Source organism: Oncorhynchus gorbuscha, linkage group LG24 (genome assembly GCF_021184085.1).
Source record: "Oncorhynchus gorbuscha isolate QuinsamMale2020 ecotype Even-year linkage group LG24, OgorEven_v1.0, whole genome shotgun sequence".
NCBI classification, from domain to species: Eukaryota; Metazoa; Chordata; class Actinopteri; order Salmoniformes; family Salmonidae; genus Oncorhynchus; species Oncorhynchus gorbuscha.
In genome coordinates, this window is record NC_060196.1 from 27,775,337 (window position 1) to 27,798,344 (window position 23,008).

The 23,008-nt window shown below is 44.1% G+C and overlaps 1 protein-coding gene across 3 annotated transcripts; it reads left to right on the forward strand.

The window, feature by feature from the left end:
• Positions 1–226: 226 nt before the first annotated feature.
• Positions 227–22,663, forward strand: LOC124012326 (zinc finger MYM-type protein 4-like). 3 transcript variants are annotated; one of them, XM_046325806.1, is made up of 28 exons: positions 227–779; positions 1,132–3,063; positions 4,086–4,247; positions 4,442–4,503; positions 4,693–4,845; positions 6,597–6,648; positions 7,399–7,654; positions 7,834–8,023; positions 8,284–8,487; positions 8,710–8,860; positions 9,007–9,122; positions 9,310–9,480; positions 9,676–9,826; positions 11,027–11,199; positions 11,604–11,754; positions 12,615–12,749; positions 13,013–13,050; positions 15,257–15,392; positions 15,724–15,836; positions 16,255–16,456; positions 16,802–17,011; positions 17,363–17,487; positions 17,660–17,837; positions 18,089–18,240; positions 18,314–18,428; positions 18,636–18,893; positions 20,626–20,758; positions 20,945–22,663. In XM_046325806.1, the coding sequence occupies exons 2-28, from the start codon at positions 2,784–2,786 to the stop codon at positions 21,177–21,179; spliced, it is 4,302 nt and encodes a 1,433-aa protein (XP_046181762.1). In that variant the 5' UTR covers positions 227–779; positions 1,132–2,783; the 3' UTR covers positions 21,180–22,663. The 3 variants fall into 3 exon arrangements, with proteins under 3 accessions (XP_046181762.1, XP_046181761.1, XP_046181760.1); XM_046325805.1 differs by lacking the exon at positions 227–779 and having other exon boundaries at positions 1,438–2,676; positions 2,707–3,063; XM_046325804.1 differs by lacking the exon at positions 227–779 and having other exon boundaries at positions 1,438–3,063; positions 4,098–4,247.
• The last annotated feature ends 345 nt before the right edge of the window (positions 22,664–23,008 follow it).

Below are 23,008 nucleotides of genomic sequence, written 5' to 3' on the forward strand. Positions count from 1 at the left end.
TGACCATGCAAAGGATACTGGTGTATCAGGCAGTGGAGCTTTCTAATGTGCTGTGAAAAAGCGGATAGGCGGGCAGGCAGAACCTGTACTCCTGTTAGCAGCTCTGATTGGCTGTAACTGGGACTTTGGGTGATATTGATTGACAGCAGTTAATGGGCGGGACTACAGGAAAACAAATTCTCCCATTGGAGAATATTAACAACGGCTCCTTTTGGCACTAAACATCGGGTTTTTGCGGGGAAGTGATCAACGTGCCTTTTTAAATTGATAAACGGAACAGTTTAATAGCCCTGCAGTACAGTATGGTTTAGAAACTCTGTTGTAGCTTGCTAGATGTCAAACAGGAAATGACATGGCCAGGTCTGCCATGTTTACGCAGGCGACGGGCGTGTGTTGTGCGAGTTTCTTTGATGAGCTCTGCAGAGTGAAAATGCAAAGGACTTGACTTCTGTAAAGTTATAACTCACCGGCATTGGTATAATCGAAGTTAATGTCTTATGCATGGCAAAGCTTAAGAACCTTATTCGGTAATTCAAATTAAGAGTCGTTTTAGCTGGCTACATATCGTTGCTATTTAGCTCGCTAGTTTTCTCCACAACAAGGAGGCGGGCGGAAGTAGCTAATGCATGGTAGCTAGCTGGAAAGCCTCAGTTCCGTTTTTAGTATAGTTTGGTGGACATTGGTTAACCTATATTGTGAGTGAGTGACAATAAGAGCTAGCCGACTTTCGCCGTTACAAGCAAGCCATGGCTGAATCCCAGAAAGCTGACCATTCAGAGGTAATTTACGTTTTTGAATGAATACTAACGTTAGCTAGCGATGACCTATTCTGCTAGTTAACAAGCTAGCTAATTATGTCGACCCTCCCCTTCATTTCCCGCGCAGATTTAGTTAGCGTGAGCAAATAAACAATCTAAAACAAACACTGCACGCTCCAACTTGGTTCTATTTGGTTCTCCCAAAGTTGGTATTTGATTACAAGCATGAGTTAGACTTTTCCCTCAATAGCCATGACACTTGATCAATCTGCAAACTGGGGTCTTTACTTTTTCCTGGTCATGTCATGTAGTAAGGAAAAACTCAGGACACTACTTGTAGGGCTATTACTAATAGAATATTGACTTTCCTCAGCATAAAGGCGAGCCAGACAAAGAGACAGAGCAGCCATCTCAGGCTGGAGCATCAATGGATTCAGTGGACCCTGGAGCCTCACACAGCAATACAGCCTCGGCAGATGGGAACAATGGGGCTGATGCTACCAATGCAGTCAGTGCATGTTCCTCCTCAATTATAGACGGGGCAGGGGATGCTGGTAAATCAGGACATGTGAGGGAAACTGATGCAGAGGATTCACAGATGGTGGAAGAAACTGTAAAAACAGATGCCTTGCTGACTGTGGTAGAAATGGACAGTAAAGAGTATTCACAGACTGAAAGAGAAACAGCCGTTGTGGATGTTCCACAGACGGAAAGAGAAACAGTCGGTGCGGATGCCTCACAGACGGCCAGAGAAACAGTCAGTACGGATGCCTCACAGACGGAAAGAGAAACAGCCAGTGTGGATGTTCCACAGACGGAAATAGAAACAGCCAGTGCAGATGTTTCACAGACGGAAAGAGAAACAGGCAGTGCGGATGCCTCACAGACGGAAAGAGAAACGGCCTGTGCGGATGCCTCACAGACAGAAAGAGAAACGGCCTGTGCGGATGCCTCACAGACGGAAAGAGAAACGGCCTGTGCGGATGCCTCACAGACAGAAAGAGAAACGGCCTGTGCGGATGCCTCACAGACAGAAAGAGAAACAGGCAGTGCGGATGCCTCTCAGACGGACAGAGAAACGGCCTTTGCGGATGCCTCACAGACAGAAAGAGAAACAGGCAGTGCGGATGCCTCTCAGACGGACAGAGAAACGGCCCGTGCGGATGCCTCTCAGACGGACAGAGAAACAGCCCGTGCGGATGCCTCTCAGACGGACAGAGAACAGCCCGTGCGGATGCCTCTCAGACGGACAGAGAAACAGCCCGTGCGGAGGCCTCACAGACGGACAGAGAAACAGCCCGTGCGGAGGCCTCACAGACGGACAGAGAAACAGCCCGTGCGGATGCCTCACAGACGGACAGAGAAACAGCCCGTGCGGATGCCTCACAGACGGACAGAGAAACAGCCCGTGCGGATGCCTCACAGACGGACAGAGAAACAGCCCGTGCGGATGCCTCACAGACGGACAGAGAAACAGCCCGTGCGGATGCCTCTCAGACGGACAGAGAAACAGCCCGTGCGGATGCCTCACAGACGGAAAGAGAAACAGCCCGTGCGGATGCCTCACAGACGGACAGAGAAACAGCCCGTGCGGATGCCTCACAGACGGACAGAGAAACAGCCCGTGCGGATGCCTCACAGACGGACAGAGAAACAGCCCGTGCGGATGCCTCACAGACGGACAGAGAAACAGCCCGTGCGGATGCCTCACAGACGGACAGAGAAACAGCCCGTGCGGATGCCTCACAGACGGACAGAGAAACAGCCCGTGCGGATGCCTCACAGACGGACAGAGAAACAGCCCGTGCGGATGCCTCACAGACTGACAGAGAAACAGCCCGTGCGGATGCCTCACAGACGGACAGAGAAACAGCCCGTGCGGATGCCTCACAGACGGACAGAGAAACAGCCCGTGCGGATGCCTCTCAGACGGAAACAGCCCGTACAGATGCACCCCAGACTTTGGAAGAAATAGGCAGTACAAGTGGTTCACAGACTAATGGAGAAACAGACATACCCCTGGACATGGGAGTAGTGGATGCTGACGATGAGATGGAGGTCAATGCTATCAAAGTGGAGGATGACCAGATGCAGGAGGAAGACAACTTGGAGGGGATGCCTGTGATAACAGCTGTGGAAGAGGGAGGCAACATGGTTGCTTTTAGCAGCAACTCCCTGGATCATGGGGATGAGGTGGAGAAGATGGACACGGGGACAGACTCACTGACAGAGAATGAGGTAGAGGAGCCCAGCAAGACCGGGCAAGTGGAGAAGACTAATTCCATTCCTTCTATCATGGATACAGGTAAGAAGAGACTGCTGCCTGCAGCTTTTTGTTGGCTATATGACCTTAGGATCAGAATTGTCAATTGTTTCCATAGTTTGCTGAATTCAATTCTTCAGGTTGGATTTGTTTGTGTTTTATGTGTGTTGCTACCCTAAACACTTTTTTTGTCTTGCTTGGCACTCTACTCCAGGGGTTCTTAAACTTATTCAGCCTGGGACCCAAATTAGAAATGTTGTGTTTTCCTGGAACCCAAGCTTATGAAAACTATACATAAATATTGGTTCCTTTCACTGCCGATATGCAAAAAAAAATATATATATATATAGAAAAAAACAAATAACAATGAAATTAAATATCTGATTATTTCCACCTATTAAAAACATTCACGTATCTGTCTAGGTTGGAACGGTTGCTATTAAAATACAATAAATAAGCCTCCCGGGTGGCGCAGTGGTCTAACGGACCTGCAGTGCTAGCTGTGCCACCAGAGATTCGAGCCCAGGCACTGCCGCAGCCGGCCGCGACCGGGAGGCTCATGGGGCGAAGCACAATTGGCCCAGCGTCGTCTGGGTTACGGAGGGTTTGGCCGGCAGGGATATCCTTGTCTCATTACGCACTAGAGAGTCCTGTGGCGGATCGGGCGCAGTGCACGCTGACCGGGTCGCTAGGTGTACAGTGTTTCCTCCGACACGTTGGTGCGGCTGGCTTCCGGGTTGGATGTGCGTTGTGTCAAGAAGCAGTGCGGCTTAGTTGGGTTTCGAAAGGACATATGGCTCTCGACCTTCGTCTCTCCCATCCCAGAGTCTCTGGTGGCACAGCCAGCACTGTGATGCAGTGCCTTAGACCACTGCGCCAGCCGGGAGTCAAATAATTATACACTTACTCTGACACGTCGCGATTCACCATTAACAGGTGGGTCGCAACCCATAATTTAAGAGAGGCTGCTCTACTCCGTTGCTACTGGAATGCCCCAGTGTCGAAAGTCCTCAGAGTTGAAAGATGTCATCTTACACACACTATCCCACCTCTCAAACATGAAGTCTCCATGACAGGAGAGACAGAGCAACCTGCTGAGGAGACCAGCTTTGTGAAGGCTAGCAGCTCGTCTCTGCCTATGGAGGAGGACCAATCTGAAGATGTCAAACCGTTTCACCCCAGTCCCACCACCTCTAGTGAAGCTATTCACCCACAGAACAGTGAAGGTGAGAGGCCACAAGGGTCTGTCTTTGGAATATACGGTCTTTGGCTACATAATGTTCCCACATGACCCGAATACCTGAATGTTGGTGTGGTCTTTCACAATATTCAGATGCTAATGAGTGCACTTCCTCAGTAATGGTTTTACAGTTTGTTTTGGTTTTTAAATTCACATGCTGAATGACCTATTGTTTTGCAGGCATCGACTGTCCTGCAGGGCTGGAGAATGGAGTGGCAAGACAGCCAGTCAAAGTTGTGGCTGTGAGTATCCTCTCTCCGTCACAAACGATAGTGAATTAATTTCCGCCCAAGAGACTAGACGAGCTTAAGCGTGGCAGAAATCTGGTCACTGCTTATGAGTGTTAAAGGTTTCCAGGTGTTGTAAAGGCTTTGTCAGAATACCTCGGTCATTTGTCGTCTGTTGTTGAATGTTCTCTGCGGTCGACCCAGTCTGCTCAGTTGGCAGCTGAGCCTGTGTCCACCAGCGCGGAAACCATCTCCATGCTCAAGGTGAAGGATGAGCCCGTGGACGAGGAGTATGATCAGGCCCTGGCTCCAGCGGTCCTCTCAGAGTGCGTCAAGGATGAACCAGACGCAGCAGAGGTACGGCATCTCTAAACTCACTGGTCCTCAGCAACGGCCAAGTCTTAACTGGACATTTCTGTTGTGAGTTACATGAAAGTCGTCCGTTGAAATTAGAGGTCGACCGATTATGATTTTCCAACGCCGATACCGATTATTGGAGGACCAAAAAAGCCGATACTGATTAATCGGCCGATTTTTTATTTTATTTTTTTTTACATTTGTAATAATGACAATTACAACAATACTGAATGAACACTTATTTTAACTTAATATAAAACAATCAAAATCCATTTAGCCTCAAATAAATAATGAATGTTACATTTTTGTTTAAATAATGCAAAAACAAAGTGTTGGAGAAGAAAGTAATATGTGCCATGTAAAAAAGCTAACGTTTAAGTTCCTTGCTCAGAACATGAGAACATATAAAAGTTGGTGGTTCCTTTTAACATGAGACTTCAATATTCCAAGGTAAGAGGTTTTAGGTTGTAGTTAATATAGTCCTATAAATACTATTTCTATACCATTTGTATTTCATATACCTTTGACTATTGGATGTTCTTATAGGCACTATAGTATTGCCAGTGTAACACTATAGCTTCCGTCCCCCTCCTCGCCCCTACCTGGGCTCGAACCAGGAACACATTGACAACAGCCACACTCGAAGCATCGTTACCCATCGCTCCACAAAAGCCGTGGCCCTTGCAGCGCAAGGGGAATAACTACTCCAAATCTAAAAGCGAGTGACGTTTGAAACAATATTAGCGCACACCCAGCTAAATAGCTAGCCATTTCACATTGGTTACACCAGCCATTAGGCTGATAGGCTTGAAGTCATAAACAGCGCTGTGCTTGCAAAGAGCTGCTGGCAAAACGCACGAAAGTGCTGTTTGAATGAATGATTACGGGCCTGCTGCTGCTCAGTCAGACTGCTCTATCACAGAAATACGAGCCTTTGGTCATTAATATGATCGAATCCGGAAACTATCATTTCGAAAACAAAACGTAAATGATTTCAGTGAAATACAGAACCGTTCGGTATTTTATCTAATGGGTGGCATCCCTAAGTCTAAATATTCTTGTTACATTGCACAACCTTCAATGTATGTCATAATTACGTAAAATTCTGGCAAATTAGTTTGCAATGAGCCAGGCAGCCCAAACGGTTGCATATACCCTGACTCTGCGTGCAATGAACGCAAGAGAAATTACACAATTTCATCTGGTTAATATTGCCTGCTAAACTGGATTAGTAGTTATAACTAGTGATTATGATTGATTGTTTTATATAAGATACGTTTAATGCTAGCTAGCAATTTACCTTGGCTTCTACTGCATTCGCGTAACAGGCAGGCTACTCGTGGAGTGCAATGGTTAGAGCATTGGAATAGTTAACTATGCGGTTGCAAGATTGGAACCCCTGAGCTGTCAAGGTGAAAATCTGTCATTCTGACCCTGAACAAGGCAGTTAACCCACAGTTCCTAGGCAGTCATTGAAAATAAGAATGTGTTCTTAACTGACTTGCCTAGTTAAATAAAAGGTATAAAAAATAATAATAATTACAAAAAAAAAACGATAATCGGCGCCCAAAAATACACATTTCCGATTGTTATGAAAACTTGAAATCGGCCCTAATTAATCGGCCATTCCGATTAATCGGTCGACCTCTAGTTGATATCAATGCGTATAGTTCAAGCTGTGTGTGTGTGTGTGTTTTTTAATCCCAAATCCTGTGTGCATGTTAAATGTATGTCACCGTTGTTATTTACAGGAGTTGAAAATCAGCAACGTCTTCTCTGTGGGCGGCTGCCCAACTACGAACGGTGAGCAGGGGACTTTAATATTTGTACACAACAGGACCCATTAGTGGTCGGTCAAGCCCTAAGCTATGTCTTAACCTAGCTCCAGATTTCTTTTCTGAATCAGATAGGGGTTTAGGTGGTGGGCGTGGCAGGGGGCGCGCCAATGGGTGAGTTCGGCCTGTAGGCGCAGCTGAATTTTGGAGAACATTTTAAAGGCTATTATCTTGGCGGTGTAGAGTGTTTAATTTTTAATTACATTTCTTGCAATTCTACCATTTTCTCCATGGAGAAAGCTAATTTCTTGTGATTATACATATTCTGCCATGGATGTGAGAACTTTGCAGTTTTAAATCTAATTTCCTACAATTCTATGCATTTTGCCATGGCTAATGCTGTGTTCTTTTGCTCAAACATAATAACAACAATAAATACTGCTAAATAAATTGTATTTGTTATTTTAAATTCTCCTTCACTTTCGAGCTCTTATTTTGGTAATTGTTAGTTCTCAAAGATTATATAAAAAATATATTATCTTTTCTACATGCTTTTATTTCTGGTATTAGTCGTTTACACTGAAAGCGTTTTTAACATCTCCAATATGTATTTTAAAAAAAAGATTATGCAAGCATGCCCAATTATTTCCAATGCCAGAAAAGTCTCTGGGCTTTGGAGTGTATTTTTATAGTCTACCGCAAGCTCTCCTTACAGGTTATGCACCCCCCCCTTCCATCAATCTCCACCCATCCTCATCATCCCTCTCTCCACTATTAGCCGTATCCACGCCAGTGGCTGCCCTGCCTAAGACTGTAATACCTGCCCCAGCCTCTTCCTCCATCCCTCCGCTGATCCCCATGGCTATGCGGGTCGCCTGCTCGGCCTGTAAGAAGGTGCTGCTGAAGGGCCAGACGGCCTACCAGAGGAAGGGCTCCTCGGACCTCTTCTGCTCCACGTCCTGCCTCACCTCCTACAGCCCCCCGCCCGTCAAGATGACTGGCCCAGCCAAGAAACCCTGCCACTACTGCCTCAAGTGAGTCCTGCTGTTGTCGTGCCGATGGCGTATGTAGATAATGAATAAAGATAAGATAAAAGACTGTAAAATAAGAAGCCTTCTGACATTGCAAAGCTGTATTGTTCTCCTGGGAATATATTCCAAACTATTTACAAAGGTAAATTATGTTTTTATGAGCTTATCACCCCCCCCCCCAGGGAGATTGCTAACCCCAAGGACGTGATCACAGCTCCTGTGGACACCATGGGCACGGTGAAGGACTTCTGTAGCCAGACCTGCCTCTCCTCCTTCAACTTCAAGAGGAACTCTGCCGTCTCCACTCTCTCCTCCTCCCTGTCCACCATGACAGGGGCCGTCAAGTGCAGCATGTGCAAGAAGGCCTGCGTTGTAAGGGGCTTAAGATCTTTGCGCATTTCAGTGTGGTAGTTGCCTGAAGTATCAAAATTGGCAATATAAAATTGGTGATGTCAGAGCTGACAAGGAAGTGAACATTTTGGATGAATTACACTTTTATAGTGGGCCGACGCCACAGAGACATACTTGACATAATTAATTATAAAACTGTACTTTTGCCTTTCGTCTTTTTCCTGCACCTCTTCCATTGGCGTCTCGTCTCAACATCTGCTCCTTGTTCTTTCCCCCCACAGAGTAAACACGAGGTGATCTTCCAGGGCAGTATGCATAAGCTGTGCAGTGAGGTGTGCTTCACGCGCTTCCGCTCCACCAACAAGCTGTCCATGAACAGCTGCCAAAGCTGCAACAACTACTGCTACGGCAAGGTCACCGTGCTGGTCGTGCAGGGGGTCAATAAGACCTTCTGCAGCGACGGCTGTGTCGCCACCTTCAAACAGGTAAGAATGGGATCCCTGAGATGAAGTTCACACAGTCAGAAGAAGCCAAGTCCTTGCTTTCCACCTCTCTTGTTTTCTCAATTGCTCTCAAAACTCTCAGAGGAGGTCCGAGGGAGGGACCTTGGATATTGTCCTCCAGTACGTAAGAACCATCTACCTGTAAGTTGAAGCAAGCAAAAGCAGTCACCCTCACTCCCTTTTGTGTTTGGTCTGGTTTTTCAGAAAGCTAAGAAGCCTGTGGCATGTACTATGTGCCGCAACTTCCGCCCACCGGTGGAGATGATCGACAGCGCGGACTCTGACGGCAAGCTGGAGATGTTCTGCTCTACTGGCTGTGTTACAGCCCACAAAGTACAGACTGTCAGCTCCTCGGGTATAGTTAGGCTAACCACCTCAGCAACATACCTCACTGTCACAAACACACATTCATTCACTCTCTATCATTTATTCACTCACTTACACACTCTTTGTTTCACACACTCATTCATAACTCACTCTCCTTCCTTCATTTCAACCCAGGTGCTCGGGTAGAATGCAACACCTGTGGTCAAAAGACGGTGCCCTCCTTCCACCTGGCCATGTCGGACGGCTCCATCCGGAACTTCTGCACCATGAACTGCGTCGTCACCTTTCAGGTAACACCACCTCTGGGTTAATCCATTAGCTCAGTTGAATTAGAATATAACTATTGAAGAGACGGCAACTTAATGGTTCACTGCGGCTCAAACACTTACTTTTGATATTTTACACCTCTTTTACCCTGCACTCTACTCTTTGTTGTCCTGCACTGACACCACAATGTTATGTTTCTGGGACCTGTAGGATCAGTTCAATAAGAGCAACTCCCAGAGCCAGATTAATGTGGCCCCCAGCACAGGGTCCACAGCTCCGCCCGCGGCCCAGACCAGGGACAAGGTATCCCAAGGGACCCGACTACCCTGCTTCCATTGCCACCGCCTCTTCTCCTCCAAGCCCGAGCTCATTCAATTCAAGGTACTTAAATGGTGTTTTCTTTCTCTGCCTCTATCCCATCTCTCATTCTGACTCTCTCTTTTCTCATTGCCTTTCCCTCTTTGTTCATTTTGTTGAACTCCCTCACAAACTCACCTCCCCTCTATTTAGATAGACACAACTCCCTGTTAAAACTGCTATAGAATTGATTGAATGTGTGTCTGCGCAACCCTACAGGATAAGATGGTATTCCTCTGTTCGGTAAATTGCTCTGAGGAGTACAAGAAGATCAACTGCGAGATGGCGCGCTGTGAGTACTGCAAGATTGAGAAGCCAGCCAAGGAGGTCAAGAGAATCAACAAGAGGGACTACACCTTCTGCAGCGAAGGTTAGGAGGGTGATTGAAAAAATGGTCTTGAACTTTTTACTGCAGTGGGCTAAGTCAGTGTCACACAGTGTTTCTTGGTAGTCTTAAACAAATCTACGTTGAAACAAAAGCGTACACCTCACACACATGGTTATGGGCTTAAAAAAAGGAGACACCTGTACCATGTCAGATAAAGAGTTTAAATGTATTCCATTTTGAGTTTGCATCCCAATATTACACTTTATATACATCACAGAAGACTGAAATATAACAAAACTGTTTGACATTGAAACACCAGATTTTCTGCAGGTGTAAAATAAATAATTAAAAAATCTAACGTTTTTGAAGCCACTAGAGGGCGATTTGTTAATTTGACAGCAGGACATGGTGTTAATAGGTCTGCTGACTCAAGGTATACATTTATATTTATTTATTGGTTTCCTTTGCCATCATAACACGAAATGAGTTGACAGCCCCAACAAATCACTTTTTTCTCTACTTTTATCATCACGACTTATGTTTGTCAGAAATGGGTATTATTTATTTGGAAGACTATACCCCCTGGAGGTGTTGCAGTCTGACTGTGTTGGACCTGTGTCATGAAGCGGAGCGTGACAAGGCGAGCAGAGAGTGAGGACCTAGAGCGGTGGGCGCGTCGAGTGCTTGATAGCACCGACAGATGGCAAAAAAAGACCATACCGATCATAATAGAGATGTATTTATATATATTTTTTTCCCAAGTAGCGTTAGCTAGCACTAGTCGGCTGTACCTGCGCCAAAACTGTTTTTCATCCTATAGCTCGTTCTCCATCTTTTTAAGTTGAGCCAGCGTGTTTTCAACACTTTCTTCTTCTTTTTTTCTTCTCCATGACTGATCAAAACAAATGTTCTCATGCTTTCTCTGGTCTCTCTGCAGCAGACATAGTATAGTGAGCAATATATTTGGAACATCGAATCGCAATGAAATCACAGTATCAAATCGAAATACATACAGAATCGTGAGAATCGCAGTGCATATCGTATCTGCACCTAAGTATCGTGATAATATCGTATTGTGAGGTCCCTGGCGATTCCCTAGTCATGTCATGGCTATCAGTAATAAGCATTACTTTTTTCATTTCAAAGACTATTCTGATCATCATAGTCGAACTGATAAGAATTTTGACTTGGTGTACAAAGCTCAACTTCCCTGTCTTTCTCCCTTCTCTCCTCCATACCCAGGCTGTAAGCTGCTCTACAAGCACGACCTGACCAAGCGCTGGGGGAAACACTGCAAAATCTGTGCCTACTGCGCCTCCACTGCGCAGAAGGCCGTCACAGGCCAGTACGGGGGAAAGCTGGAGGACTTCTGCTCGGACGAGTGCAAGTCCCACTACACCCTGCTCTTCTGCCAGGTAAGAGAAGGAACCACGCTAAGGAAATGAGCAAGACACCTAGGGCTCAATGAGGCTCAATACTTAGGACTCGTCTCCTGTGCATGTCTTTTTCGTCTTTAACACGGATCTGAAAATACTTACTTTTCTAGAAAATACATTCTGCTTTGATTACTGTACAGTTCTCTCATATTAGTGCAGGAGAGAGAAAGGTGGGGATAGGAAACCACATTCATTTTATGAGTGAATTAAATGTTACATCCAGTGTGGCAAGTGGAATAGCTGTTATGTGAGTTCAGTGTGGCAAGTGGAATAGCTGTTATGTGAGTTCAGTGTGGCAAGTGGAATAGCTGTTATGTGAGTTCTTATTCTACGAGGTACGCTCTTATCTGGTATTTCTACATCATGCTTGTCTCCTCACTCAGGTGGCTAAGTGTGACGCGTGCGAGCGCCAGGGGAAGCTGATTGAGACCCTGCCGATGCTGGGCGAGGTGAAGCACTTCTGCAACCTCCAGTGTCTGCTCCAGTTCTGCAGCCTGCAGACGCAGAGCCAGGGCAAACCCCAGGGACAAAAGGGTAGGATTTATGTAGTATGTTATAGGACATTGTAATGTGTCATCATGGGTTATTACATGTCATTATGTTGCCTGTCAAAGCTCATGCTTGAGAGGTACACAAATTGTCATAAAGACTTGGAGTCCCCCCCCCCCTTAACAATTTGTGGTAAAATAATAATTACTTGAGATTGTGTAAGAAGATAATTTCCTTGTTTTATCACAACTATGTAAAAGTATCAAATTAAACTCAACTGCAACTTTCTGTTCTGACTAGTCTACATCCGCTGTATATCACAGTAAAGCCAGTCTACACTAATGTTTTGTCATTGATCTACACAAAATACTCCATAATGTCAAAGTGAAAACATTTAATTTTTAAAATATTAAATAACTCAAATATATAGTTGTTGCATAAGTATTCACCCTCTTTGTTTAGTCAAGCCTAAATTTGTTCAGAAGTCAAATTTGGCTTAACAATTGACATAAGTTATAAGGACTCACTCTGAAATTATAGGAGTTGACTACCCCTTCCTCTGTCCCCCCAAGAAGACTCACAGCTGTAATCTTAGCCAAAGGTGTTTCTAACGTGTATTTACTCAGGGAGGCCAACACTTGTCTAATCAAGGTATATCAGTGTTTTATTTTTCATTAAATTATTTTCTTAAAAAATGTTAGAATATTTATTTCGCTTTGACAAAGTATTCTGTGTAGATCGCTGGCAAAAAATGACAATGAAATACATTTTAATCCTATTTTGTAACTAAATGTAATAAAATGTGAGGAAATCCAATTGGCGTGTAGATTTTCCACAGGCACTGTATAATAATGACTGCAACATTTATCTCATTCTCTTTCTTTCTATTCCACACATCCTTCCAGTGGCCATCTCAATCGCTCCATCCCCCTCCAATACTACCACTGCTACGAGTGTGTCTGATCCGGTCATCGCCAATGTAATCTCACTAGCCAGCTCCCCCACTGGCCAGCCCAACTACGCCAACACTTCCCTGCAAGGTATACACACACACACACAGTTATCAGTTACTCAATACACACAAGGCCTTAAACACTATCAAGTTAAACCACAGAGGGGTTAAACCATCCTTAATCATCTCTTTGAGTAGGTTTGAATTGTCCTTGCTAATAGCATAGCCTGTTGACGTCCATTAAGCTACAGGTTAAGTACAGCTGATTTTAGATTGAAAAATGATCTACTTTGCAGGCCTGACTGGCTGTGATGTTTTTCTACTGACTCATGCTCTGTTGCTTCATGACAGGGACTGTTCCCAGCAGACATGTGAAGTATGTTGGAAATGTAAGTTGTGCATATGTGTTCTTTTGTCTATATGTTTATGTATTATGCGTATGGGGCTGAATTGTAACTTCCACTTAATTTGACTTTAATGCAGGGGAACTGAAATCTATTTGACCTCACGGGATTCCGGCAGGGATGGGAGTGAAGTTCTAGAATCAAGTTCAGGACAGGATCGATAGTCCACAGGAGCGGGCAGTACCGGAATAGTTATAAACATAGGTTGTAGAAATATGGAATGTGAGGAGCATTCTGTTAAAAAACAAACTGTCTAGGCTAATATAGTTAAGAAAATAAAATAAAAATCTATATATGTTACAAGGTGATTTCACCCTCCCCTTCCATCGGCTCAGTCTTCTGCGCCTTGCTCCAGTTGCAGCTAGTCACTACTTTACCCATTGACTTTACCTCCGATGCACGTGGAGACAGACACAAATGTCCACATCATGAGTTCATCCGACTCTGGCTAAGTGGAAGGGCTGCCTTGATTACCAAATTCTCGTAATGTGGTTGTCATCAGCTGTGTGTGGCACTGTGCAGGCAGCTGTCTCGTGAGGGCTGAGCAGCAGCCAAACGGAGCAGTTGCTTTGGCTACTCGCACGCAGAGCGCACTATCGAGGTTGTGGATACTCAGACTGCTCACATGGCAGGTCTGCCAGTTTGGATGGGCAAAAGTGACTTGTCATTCAAAGTTAGGAGAATTACATTGGCAGGTCAGGATAATTAGGTTAAGGTTAGGAAAAGGGTTAGCTAAAATCCAACAATTGTCCCTGACGTGACTCAAACATATCTAGCTACAACCAGGCCTGTCTTGAGTGGTCTTGGATTCCTCTTATGCACTTATCCACTTATGTCGCTCTAAACCGCCAGATTTACATTATCAGTCAAAAGTTGAAAAACCTACTCATGACAGGTTTCTTTATTTTTACAATTTCTATTTTCTACATTGTAGAATAATAGTGATGACATCAAAACGAAATATTTTAGATTCTTCAAAGTAGCCACCCTTTGCCTTGAGTTTTTAAAATGCGTTTTAGCCAATCAGTTGTGTTTTGACAAGGTAGGGGTGGTATACAGAAGATAGCAAGAACACCTCAAATAAGCAAAGGGAAACGACAGTCCATCATTACTTTAAGACATGGTCAGTCAATCTGTAAAATTTCAAGAATTCTTAGTTTCTTCAAGTGCAATCACAAAAACCATCAAGTGCTATGACTAAAGGAAGACCCAGAGTTACCTCTGCTGCAGAAGATAAGTTCACTAGAGTTACCAGACTTTGGAATTTTCATCCCAAATAAATGCTTCACGGAGTTGAAGTAAGACACATCTCAACATCAACTGTTCAGAGGAGACTGTGTGAATCAGGCCTTCATGGTCGAATTACTGCAAAGAAACCACTCCTACAGGACACCAATAAGAGGAGGAGACTTGTTTGTGCCAAGAAACAGGAGCAATGGACATTAGACCGGTGGAAATCATTCCTTTTGGAATAATTTTTTGCTTCCAACCGCCGTGTCGTGAGACGCAAAGTAGGTTAACGGATGATCTCTGCAAGTGTGGTTCCCACTGTGAAGCATGGAGGTGGTGTTGTGATGGTGCTTTGCTGGGGACACTGTCTGATTTATTTAGAATTCAAGGCACACTTTACCAGCATGGCAAGCACAGCATTCTGCAGCGATACGCCATTCCATCTGGTTTGTGCTTAGTGGGACTATATTTGTTTTTCAACAGGACAATGACCCAACACATCTCCAGGCTGTGTAAGGGCCATTTGACCAAGAAGGAGAGTGATTGAGCTGCATCAGATGACCTGGCCTCCACAATCACTGACCACAACCCAATTGAGATGGTTTGGGATGAGTTGGACCGCAGAGTGAAGGAAAAGCAGCCAACAAGTGCTCAGCATATGTGGGAACTCCTTCTAGACTGTTGGAAAAGCATTCCAGGTGAAGCTGGTTGAGAGAATGCCAAGAGTGTGCAAAGCGTTTGACAAGGCAAAGGGTGGCTAATTTAAAGAATCGGAAATATATTTTGATTTGTTGATCACTTTTTTGGGTTAATACATTACTCCATGTGTTATTTCATAGTTTTGATGTCTTCACTATTATTCTACAATGTAGAAAATAGTAAAAATTATGAAAAACCCTTGAATGAGCGTAAATTATATTTGGCCTAAGGTTACTAATGGTCTGTCTTTATTGTGTGGCAGGCCAGCACCCAGACACAGGCCCCCCGGGCACCTCCACCCAGGGCTCAGAAGAATAAGGCCCTGCTCTGCAAACCCATGGTCCAGAACAAGGGCATCATGTGTAAACCCAACTTCACTACCACAGGGTGCCAGACAGGTACAATATCATACACGCATGTAGCCTTTATACCACACAGTTCTTTTATTTTTTATATTTGTATTTATATGTACAAGAAAATACAAAACAAAACAATAACACATGCGGGAAAGGTCAAACAAAAGGCTTAAGGCACATCCCCCTTTCAAATGGTTGTAAAACAAAACAAGCATTTATAAAAATGAAATCGTGTTATTAAAATGCATGATAAAAATGAATGCTTTATGATACAGGCCATCATATACACATGCACACGTGTAGCCTGTATATAGATATTCAGACACTCTACTTTCTATTTCTATTTATCTTGAAATTGTTTGTTGGTCCACAGATGATGATTTCCCCAAGGTGATCATAGTGCCTGTCCCAGTGCCAGTGTATGTCCCAGTCCCCATGAACCTGTACACCCAGTACACCCCCCAGCCTGTTGGACTTCCCATCCCGGTATGTTAACACCCCACATCTAGCACTACCTACCCTTCACTTCGGTCAGTCACATAGATTTCTCCTCAAATTCTCTTTAAGAGCTGTGTGCTCTGGACTAATTTGAAACCAACTACCATTGAATAGTAGTTGGAGGTTGGCTGGTACATGCTCTTGCAGAACAGAATAGCAACATGAACAAATAATTACATCCCTCATAGCCTCCACGGGGCGGCAGGGTAGCCTAGTGGTTAGAGCATTGGACTAGTAACCGAAAGGTTGCATGTTCGAATCCCCCAGCTGACAAGGTACAAATCTGTCATTAGTTAACCCACTGTTCCTAGGACGTTATTGAAAATAAGAATGAGTTCTTAACTGACTTGCCTATTTAAATAAAGGTAAAATAAAGAAAATAACCCTTTATTTGTCCTGTTTCCAGCTGCCCGTGCCCATGTTTCTGCCAGTGACCCTGGACAACGCTGAGCGCATTGTGGAGACTATCCAGGACATCAAGGAAAAGATCCCCTCTGACCCTTTCGAGGCAGACCTCATCCTCATGGCTGAGATGGTGGCCGATGAGGGGAGGGAGAAGTCCCCTGAGCGACCCCCTGAAAGGCCTCCAGCCCCAGTAGTACAAGACGGTAACCAGGGGAGGGAGACGGGGATTGGAATGAGATCTAGGTCATGTTCATTAGGTGACTGAAACATGGAGGGATAACCTGGACTTGCAAAACATGTTCTGTTTCGTAGCCTTATATAATTGGAGATGTTTAAGCTATTTCGGTAATCAGAGTTAAAAACACTGTCTTTGAACCTGAGCTCTCTCTATGGCTTCATAGGCCACGCTACAGCTTTGAGAGCTTTTTTCTTTGCTCTTCCACCAAGTCTCTTTTAAATGCAATTTCTGAGAGTATGAAAAACTATTATTAATTTGAATTCTGTCCCATAACTTAAATGCTTTTGTGTTTTCTCTCTCCGGGGACCAGACCAGGTCAGCACCTACAGTGGAGACCTGGACACAGACGAACTGAGCAACTTCCTCACCACTTGGGATGACGAGCCACCCCCCACCCCTGGCATCTCATCGCGCCACAGTCGACCCTATGCCCACGAGACGCTCCGACCCATCGTGGACATCAATGTCCCCGCCACCCCCCCACCCCCCATCATGGACATAGAGGCCGACTTCCCAGTCCGTGAGTGATGCTCAACTTTTACTCCTCCACAGTTATTAGGGATTCCTGATTTGAGCCATGTTTATCTGTTAAGAGTTTTTAGACTTTTTTCCCTGAAGTATAACTTGTAGAATACTTATACATTGGTTGAAGGCTGTCAATCTTTTATTTTAAGGTAATTATATGGTCAAAACATATTGAGACTTTATAGTGAATGGCTTCTAGCTCTGTGTTGTTCTGTCCTGTTATGTTTTCAACATGTAACAATCAGCAGTAAGTCAAACGCTTCTTTCATTCAACACACTACAATTCAGCTGGCGTTGCTCTCATTGTCGTCAGTTTGTTTTCAAATATCTGCATCGGTTTTGTCAGAAACCCTGGAGCTGATGGCCCATTGGCGGGATCAGGAGAGGGATAGAAGTCCCAGTCCACCTCCTTCTCCTCCACGACGAAGAGCCAGAAGGAAAGCTCGGGATGGCTTGCCACAGAAGAAAAAGGTACGAGCCCAAAACAGTTTCTTTAAATAAGACCCTTTTCAAAGAGCGCCTTCAGCCATTTATTTCCATATTTCAACTCCCAGCAGTGCTCCCTTTAAAAAATACTTTGTAAATATTTTGTCTGTGGGTGTGTCTCTCTCTCGCTCTCTTGCTCTCTCCCTTGACCCCACAGAAGCGTAAGTCGAAAGCAGCAGAGACTGCGTCGGTTGTGCCTTCGCTGGCTGCGGCCAAGAGTGACGTGGTGCCCGGCGAGCCCCCCAAACTGCAGCACATGTACGGGGTGGACGCCTGGAAGAGATGGGTCCAATGGAGCAAGACCCAGCCTGACCTGGAGAAGCCTCGATTTGGCTGTGGGTCTGCCTACTGATACACTTGTGCATGCACGAACACCCAACCCACTGCCCTGACCATATCACACTCTCGCACAGGCAAACATGACTATATTATAACTGTTAATTTCCTGAAAACCCTGATATCACACATTTTGTTGCTTTGCTTCTTAATTTACTGCCTCTTTCTAGGATTAAACCTGCCTCCTTAATTGCTTACGGGAATCATATAACTCTGTACAGTGAATAACGTTCTGTTCCCCCTGTTACAGCGCGGCCAATGGAGATAAAGGAGGATGTTTTGAAGTGCACAACAGCAGAGCTGAGCTACGGTCTCTGTCGGTTTATTTGTGAAGTTAAACGACCCAACGGCGAGTCCTACAGCCAGGACAGTCTTTTCTATCTCTGCCTCGGCGTCCAGCAGGTAGGACACACACACACACACATTCAAACACTCACTTCTGATATCATTCTGTTGATTACCTCTCCTTCTGCAGTACTTATTTCAGAATGGTCGCATGGAGAACATATTCACTGATCTCTTCTATGGCAAGTTCACCCTGGAGATCACCAAGCTGCTGAAAGACTTCAAACCTACCATAACCGCCAGTGGTAAGAAAACACAAACACACCGTGTATAACTCAAAGGTTGTAATAAGGCCTTTTGCTTACTGTCGCCTGTCATCCTTCACCTTAACTCACGTTCTCCCCCTCTCTTGTGTTCCTTTCATGTATTTGAGTGTGTTGGGTTTGTGATCTGTGTTTATTAGTATGCTTCTTGAAAGGGCTTTAATGTTGGAACCTCTCTCTCTCTCCCAGGCTACCTGCACTCGCGGGTGGAGGAGGAGTACCTGTGGGACTGTAAACAGCTGGGGGCCTACTCTCCCATCGTGCTGCTCAACACGCTGCTCTTCTTCTGCACCAAGTTCTTCCAGTTCAAGACGGTGGCTCAGCACCGCCAGCTCTCCTTCGCCCACGTCATGCGCTGCACTAAGTCCATCCACGACAACACCAAGTCCAACTTCCTGCGCTTCTACCCGCCCATCCCCAAGAAGGACCTCGCAACTGAGACAGCAGGTGCTTTGCCTATTCTCCTTCGCTCTAATGGAGCAAGTTCAGTTGCAACAGAAACTGTATTTGAATTCAATGTTTTTTATTTTAAACACACAAATTGAATCATTGAATTCATAAATGTACCTTGTATTTCATGATTTGAAAATGAATTGGATGAATAGTGCATAAAATGTCTATGTAATTACATTTTCAAATATACTACTTATATATTCAGTTTCAATATGGTAGACATTGCACTCATTGTCTATCAAGTTCATAAACTATCATTTCAAGTTTTCGGAAGTTTAATTTTTAATTTCTCAGATGCGTTCAGATTCAGTTCTCTAGATTGATTCAAAATCACAGACAAAATCCTGCTACTGTTCCTGCAAGGAATGGTAGAATAGATAGATTCAAACGATCTGTGATAACAGGTCTCTGGGTCTCTGGCAGTTTCTGAAGCCAATGTTACATTTATTGTCTTCTATGAATTTCGCTCTTGCGTTTTAATTGTTTGGGCTAAGCTAAGATTCTCTGGAATTCCCCTCTGATGCTCACAGTACGTGCAGGACGCGTTAGGACTGTTACAAAAACAGCAATTTGGTTTTGCCTACTAAGACATCCCGAAAATCGGTCTTCTTGTAACGACGTTCGTCTGTTGTATGAAGAGAGTCAGACCGAAATGCAGCGTGTAGGTTACTCATGACTTTAATGAAAATAATCGCGGTACATGAAATAACTATATATGAAAACAACAAACGAAACGTGAAACCTATTACAGCCCATCTGGTGACTACAACACTAAGACAGGAACAAACACCCACAAAATACACTGCGAAAGTCAGGCTGTCTAAATACGGTTCTCAATCAGAGACAACTACAAGCACCTGACTCTGATTGAGAATCGCCCCAGGCAGCCAAGCCTAACTAGACACACCCCTAATCATACACAATCCCAATTACTACAAACCCCAATATGAAACACAACATATAAACCCATGTCACACCCTGGCTTACCCAAACAAATAACAAAAACACAAAATACAATGACCAAGGCGTGACACTTCTCACAAAAACTTCTGTAGCGTCCGAACGTACAACTACCCCTTTATGGAAAGATGAGACTCTCACGAACGCGATGGTGTTATCCGTTTTGCTGTACGAAAGTTTGGACACCTACTCATTGCAGGTTTTTCTTTATTTTTACTGTTTTCTACATTGTAGAATAATAGTGACGACATCAAAACTATTAACCTCTTGATTCTAGTCATCCCGGATCCGGGATCGTGAATACAGCTCATTACCATAACGCAACGTTAACTATTCATGAAAATCTGTAAATAAATATGCTAGTTCTCAAGCTTAGCCTTTTGTTAACAACACTGTCATCTCAGATTTTCAAAATATGCTTTTCAACCATAGCAAAACAAGCATTTGTGTAAGATTATTGATAGCTAGCGTAGCATTTAGCGTAGCATTCAGCATGTAACGTTTTCACAAAAACAAGAAAAGCATTCAAATAAAATCATTTACCTTTGAAGAACTTCAGATGTTTTCAATGAGGAGACTCAGTTAGATAGCAAATGTTCAGTTTTTCCAAAAAGATGATTTGTTTTGGACAAATCGCTCCGTTTTGTTCGTCACGTCAAGCTAGAAACATTGAGCCTTAAGTGTGAGCTGCTGTTTTTGCTAATGGAGAAAGTACAATATAGATCACATTTGATTCCTATGTAATCATGGACCTGTATGTGTGTAGCTGATGCAGACGGTGTGGCAGCGAAGAGGAAGAGGGAGGACGAGGAGAAAGAGGAGGTGCTGGAGATGATGGAGAACAGTGAGAATCCTCTCCGCTGTCCTGTCCGATTGTACGAGTTCTACCTCTCCAAGTGGTGAGTGACACACAAATACTGCATGCCTTTATTCTCCCCATTCTGCAGGACAATCTAACCTAGTACTGTAACCTAATATCTTGTTCTTGAAAGTGCTTTTCAAAAGTGCTTTCTGAAATCCTTCCTCATTAAAAACTAGCCCCCTCTAACACAGAGCTCTCCTCCTCACCCTCTTCTCTCCTCCAGCTCGGACTCGGTAAAGCAGCGCACCAACGTGTTCTTCCTGCTCCCGGAGCGCTCGTGCGTCCCCAACAGCCCCATGTGGTTCTCCTCCCAGGGCCTGGACGACCACACCTTGGACACCATGCTGACACGCATCCTCACCGTCAGGGAGATCCATTTGGGAGACCCCCAAAGAAACGAGCCCCAATCCAAGGACCCTGAGTGGACCCCTGACCAAGACAGTGACGAGACTGATTGATTATGAGGAATGGTGCCCACACACACACAGTTAGAAGCTCTTGTTTGCATACATAAACACACACACGCACACACACACACACACTACGTGTTGATCCGTAAGGACTCCAGCCATGTGTGAAGAGCTGTGTGTTCGCACATGGTGTCCAAGGTATGGACTGAGAATGTGTCGTGTACACAAAATGTATAGGGAATGTGTGTAAACGCAATTATGAACTGACGCTCAACCACACAACTGGGACTGAAGAGAGACACTGTTCATGCTGTCTGCTCTTTCAAAATCAAGTGGCGTAAACAGAAGGAATCACTTTAAGAAGAATGACATTACTGCATTTGTGAGCGTGGTTGGGGTCAATACCATTTACATTCCAGTCAATTAAGAAAGTGAACCAAACTCCCATTCAAAGTGTTACCAATTGAAAAGCATTAAAGAGAATTTGAATTTTAGTGTACTTCCTGAATGTAAATGGATTTGACCCCAACCCTGGTGAGCATAATTGTGGTCATAGAAAGAAATGAGTTTGGTTAACAAGATCTTTTCAAGTTCTTTCACTTCACAATACGATGCAATGCTCTCCAGCCCTAATCAATATGTACTCCGATTGGGAAGACACTTTTAAGAAGTTGCCTATCACATGGAGCATAAGTCAATCTGACCAAGTCCTTTCTAATGCAGAGTTCTTATTTCTGGGATCACTACAAATATGAGGACGCTTTGAAAATGTTTTTTTATTTTTTATTATTACAGAAGTCATTCAGCCATGTCAACAATGTTGTTTTAGTGATTTTGTATGTTAAAGGATATATGACTATTTCTGGTGTTTGCTGTTGTTTATGGGAATGAGAACATTGACCAAACGCCGAGGGTTATAACATACTGTCAATAGTGTTGTCCAAGTCCATTGCCTACTAAAATTGGTGGGAGGCAGACCCATGCCATTTAATTGTCTATTGCATTATATTTGGAGTCATTTGAACTTGCCAAAATGCTTTGACACATTAGTGCTCCCACATGCATACACAAGAATGCATGTAATATAATAATAATATATGCCATTTAGCAGACGCTTTTATCCAAAGCGACTTACAGTCATGTGTGCATACATTCTACGTATGGGTGGTCCCGGGGATCGAACCCACTACCCTGGCGTTACAAGCGCCATGCTCTACCAACTGAGCTACAGAAGGAAGAATGCATGTATAATGTTGTTTTGGGGGGGGGCATTGTCATTCTGTTTCCCTATGTAGAATATCCAAACACTTGTGATTTGGTGTGATATCAGGAATAAGAAGAGAACCCTGAATCCTCAAAGTGAAATTACAAATGAGTATGCTGTAGTTTGAGGCCATGTTGACAGTTTACCTGCAAAGACGAGCAATTTTTACATTAAGTGCCCCCCATAATGGTTCTCAGCGTGTCTTCGACTTTGTTCTGAGAAACTTTTGTATCCAAATATTATTTTTAAATAAATGCCGAAAAACTAATGTTTAGTTTTTGAAGACTTATTTATCCAGTTAATTCCAGATTGTTTTAAAATAATACATTTCTTGTGGTCATATGTTTTAGGCGTGAAGATCTCTGATCAATTCTGTTTGCCAGTTGAAGGTGGCTAGATTCACACCCTAGCAGGGTATAAAACAGTGTAAAACTTCACATACACTAAGAAAACCCCTTAACTCCTCATTTATCAATGTTAGGAAGAAAATAAGTGCTTGATACTTTGGTACTTGAAATTTACTTTGGCTTTATGAGCACATTTCAAGACGTGAGTTTTATAAAGATACTGTGTCATGCGCCTGACATAGTTACATTTTGTCTGTCTGGTAAAA

Excerpts from the sequence above, each read along its gene's own strand:
- LOC124012326 (XM_046325806.1), top strand. The coding sequence starts at position 2,784 with ATGGGAGTAGTGGATGCTGACGATGAGATGGAGGTCAATGCTATCAAA. Across the intron at positions 7,655-7,833 it reads CCCTGCCACTACTGCCTCAA|GGAGATTGCTAACCCCAAGG; the intron begins GTGAGTCCTGCT and ends CCCCCCCCCCAG. Across the intron at positions 16,457-16,801 it reads AGCCCCAGTAGTACAAGACG|ACCAGGTCAGCACCTACAGT; the intron begins GTAACCAGGGGA and ends TCCGGGGACCAG.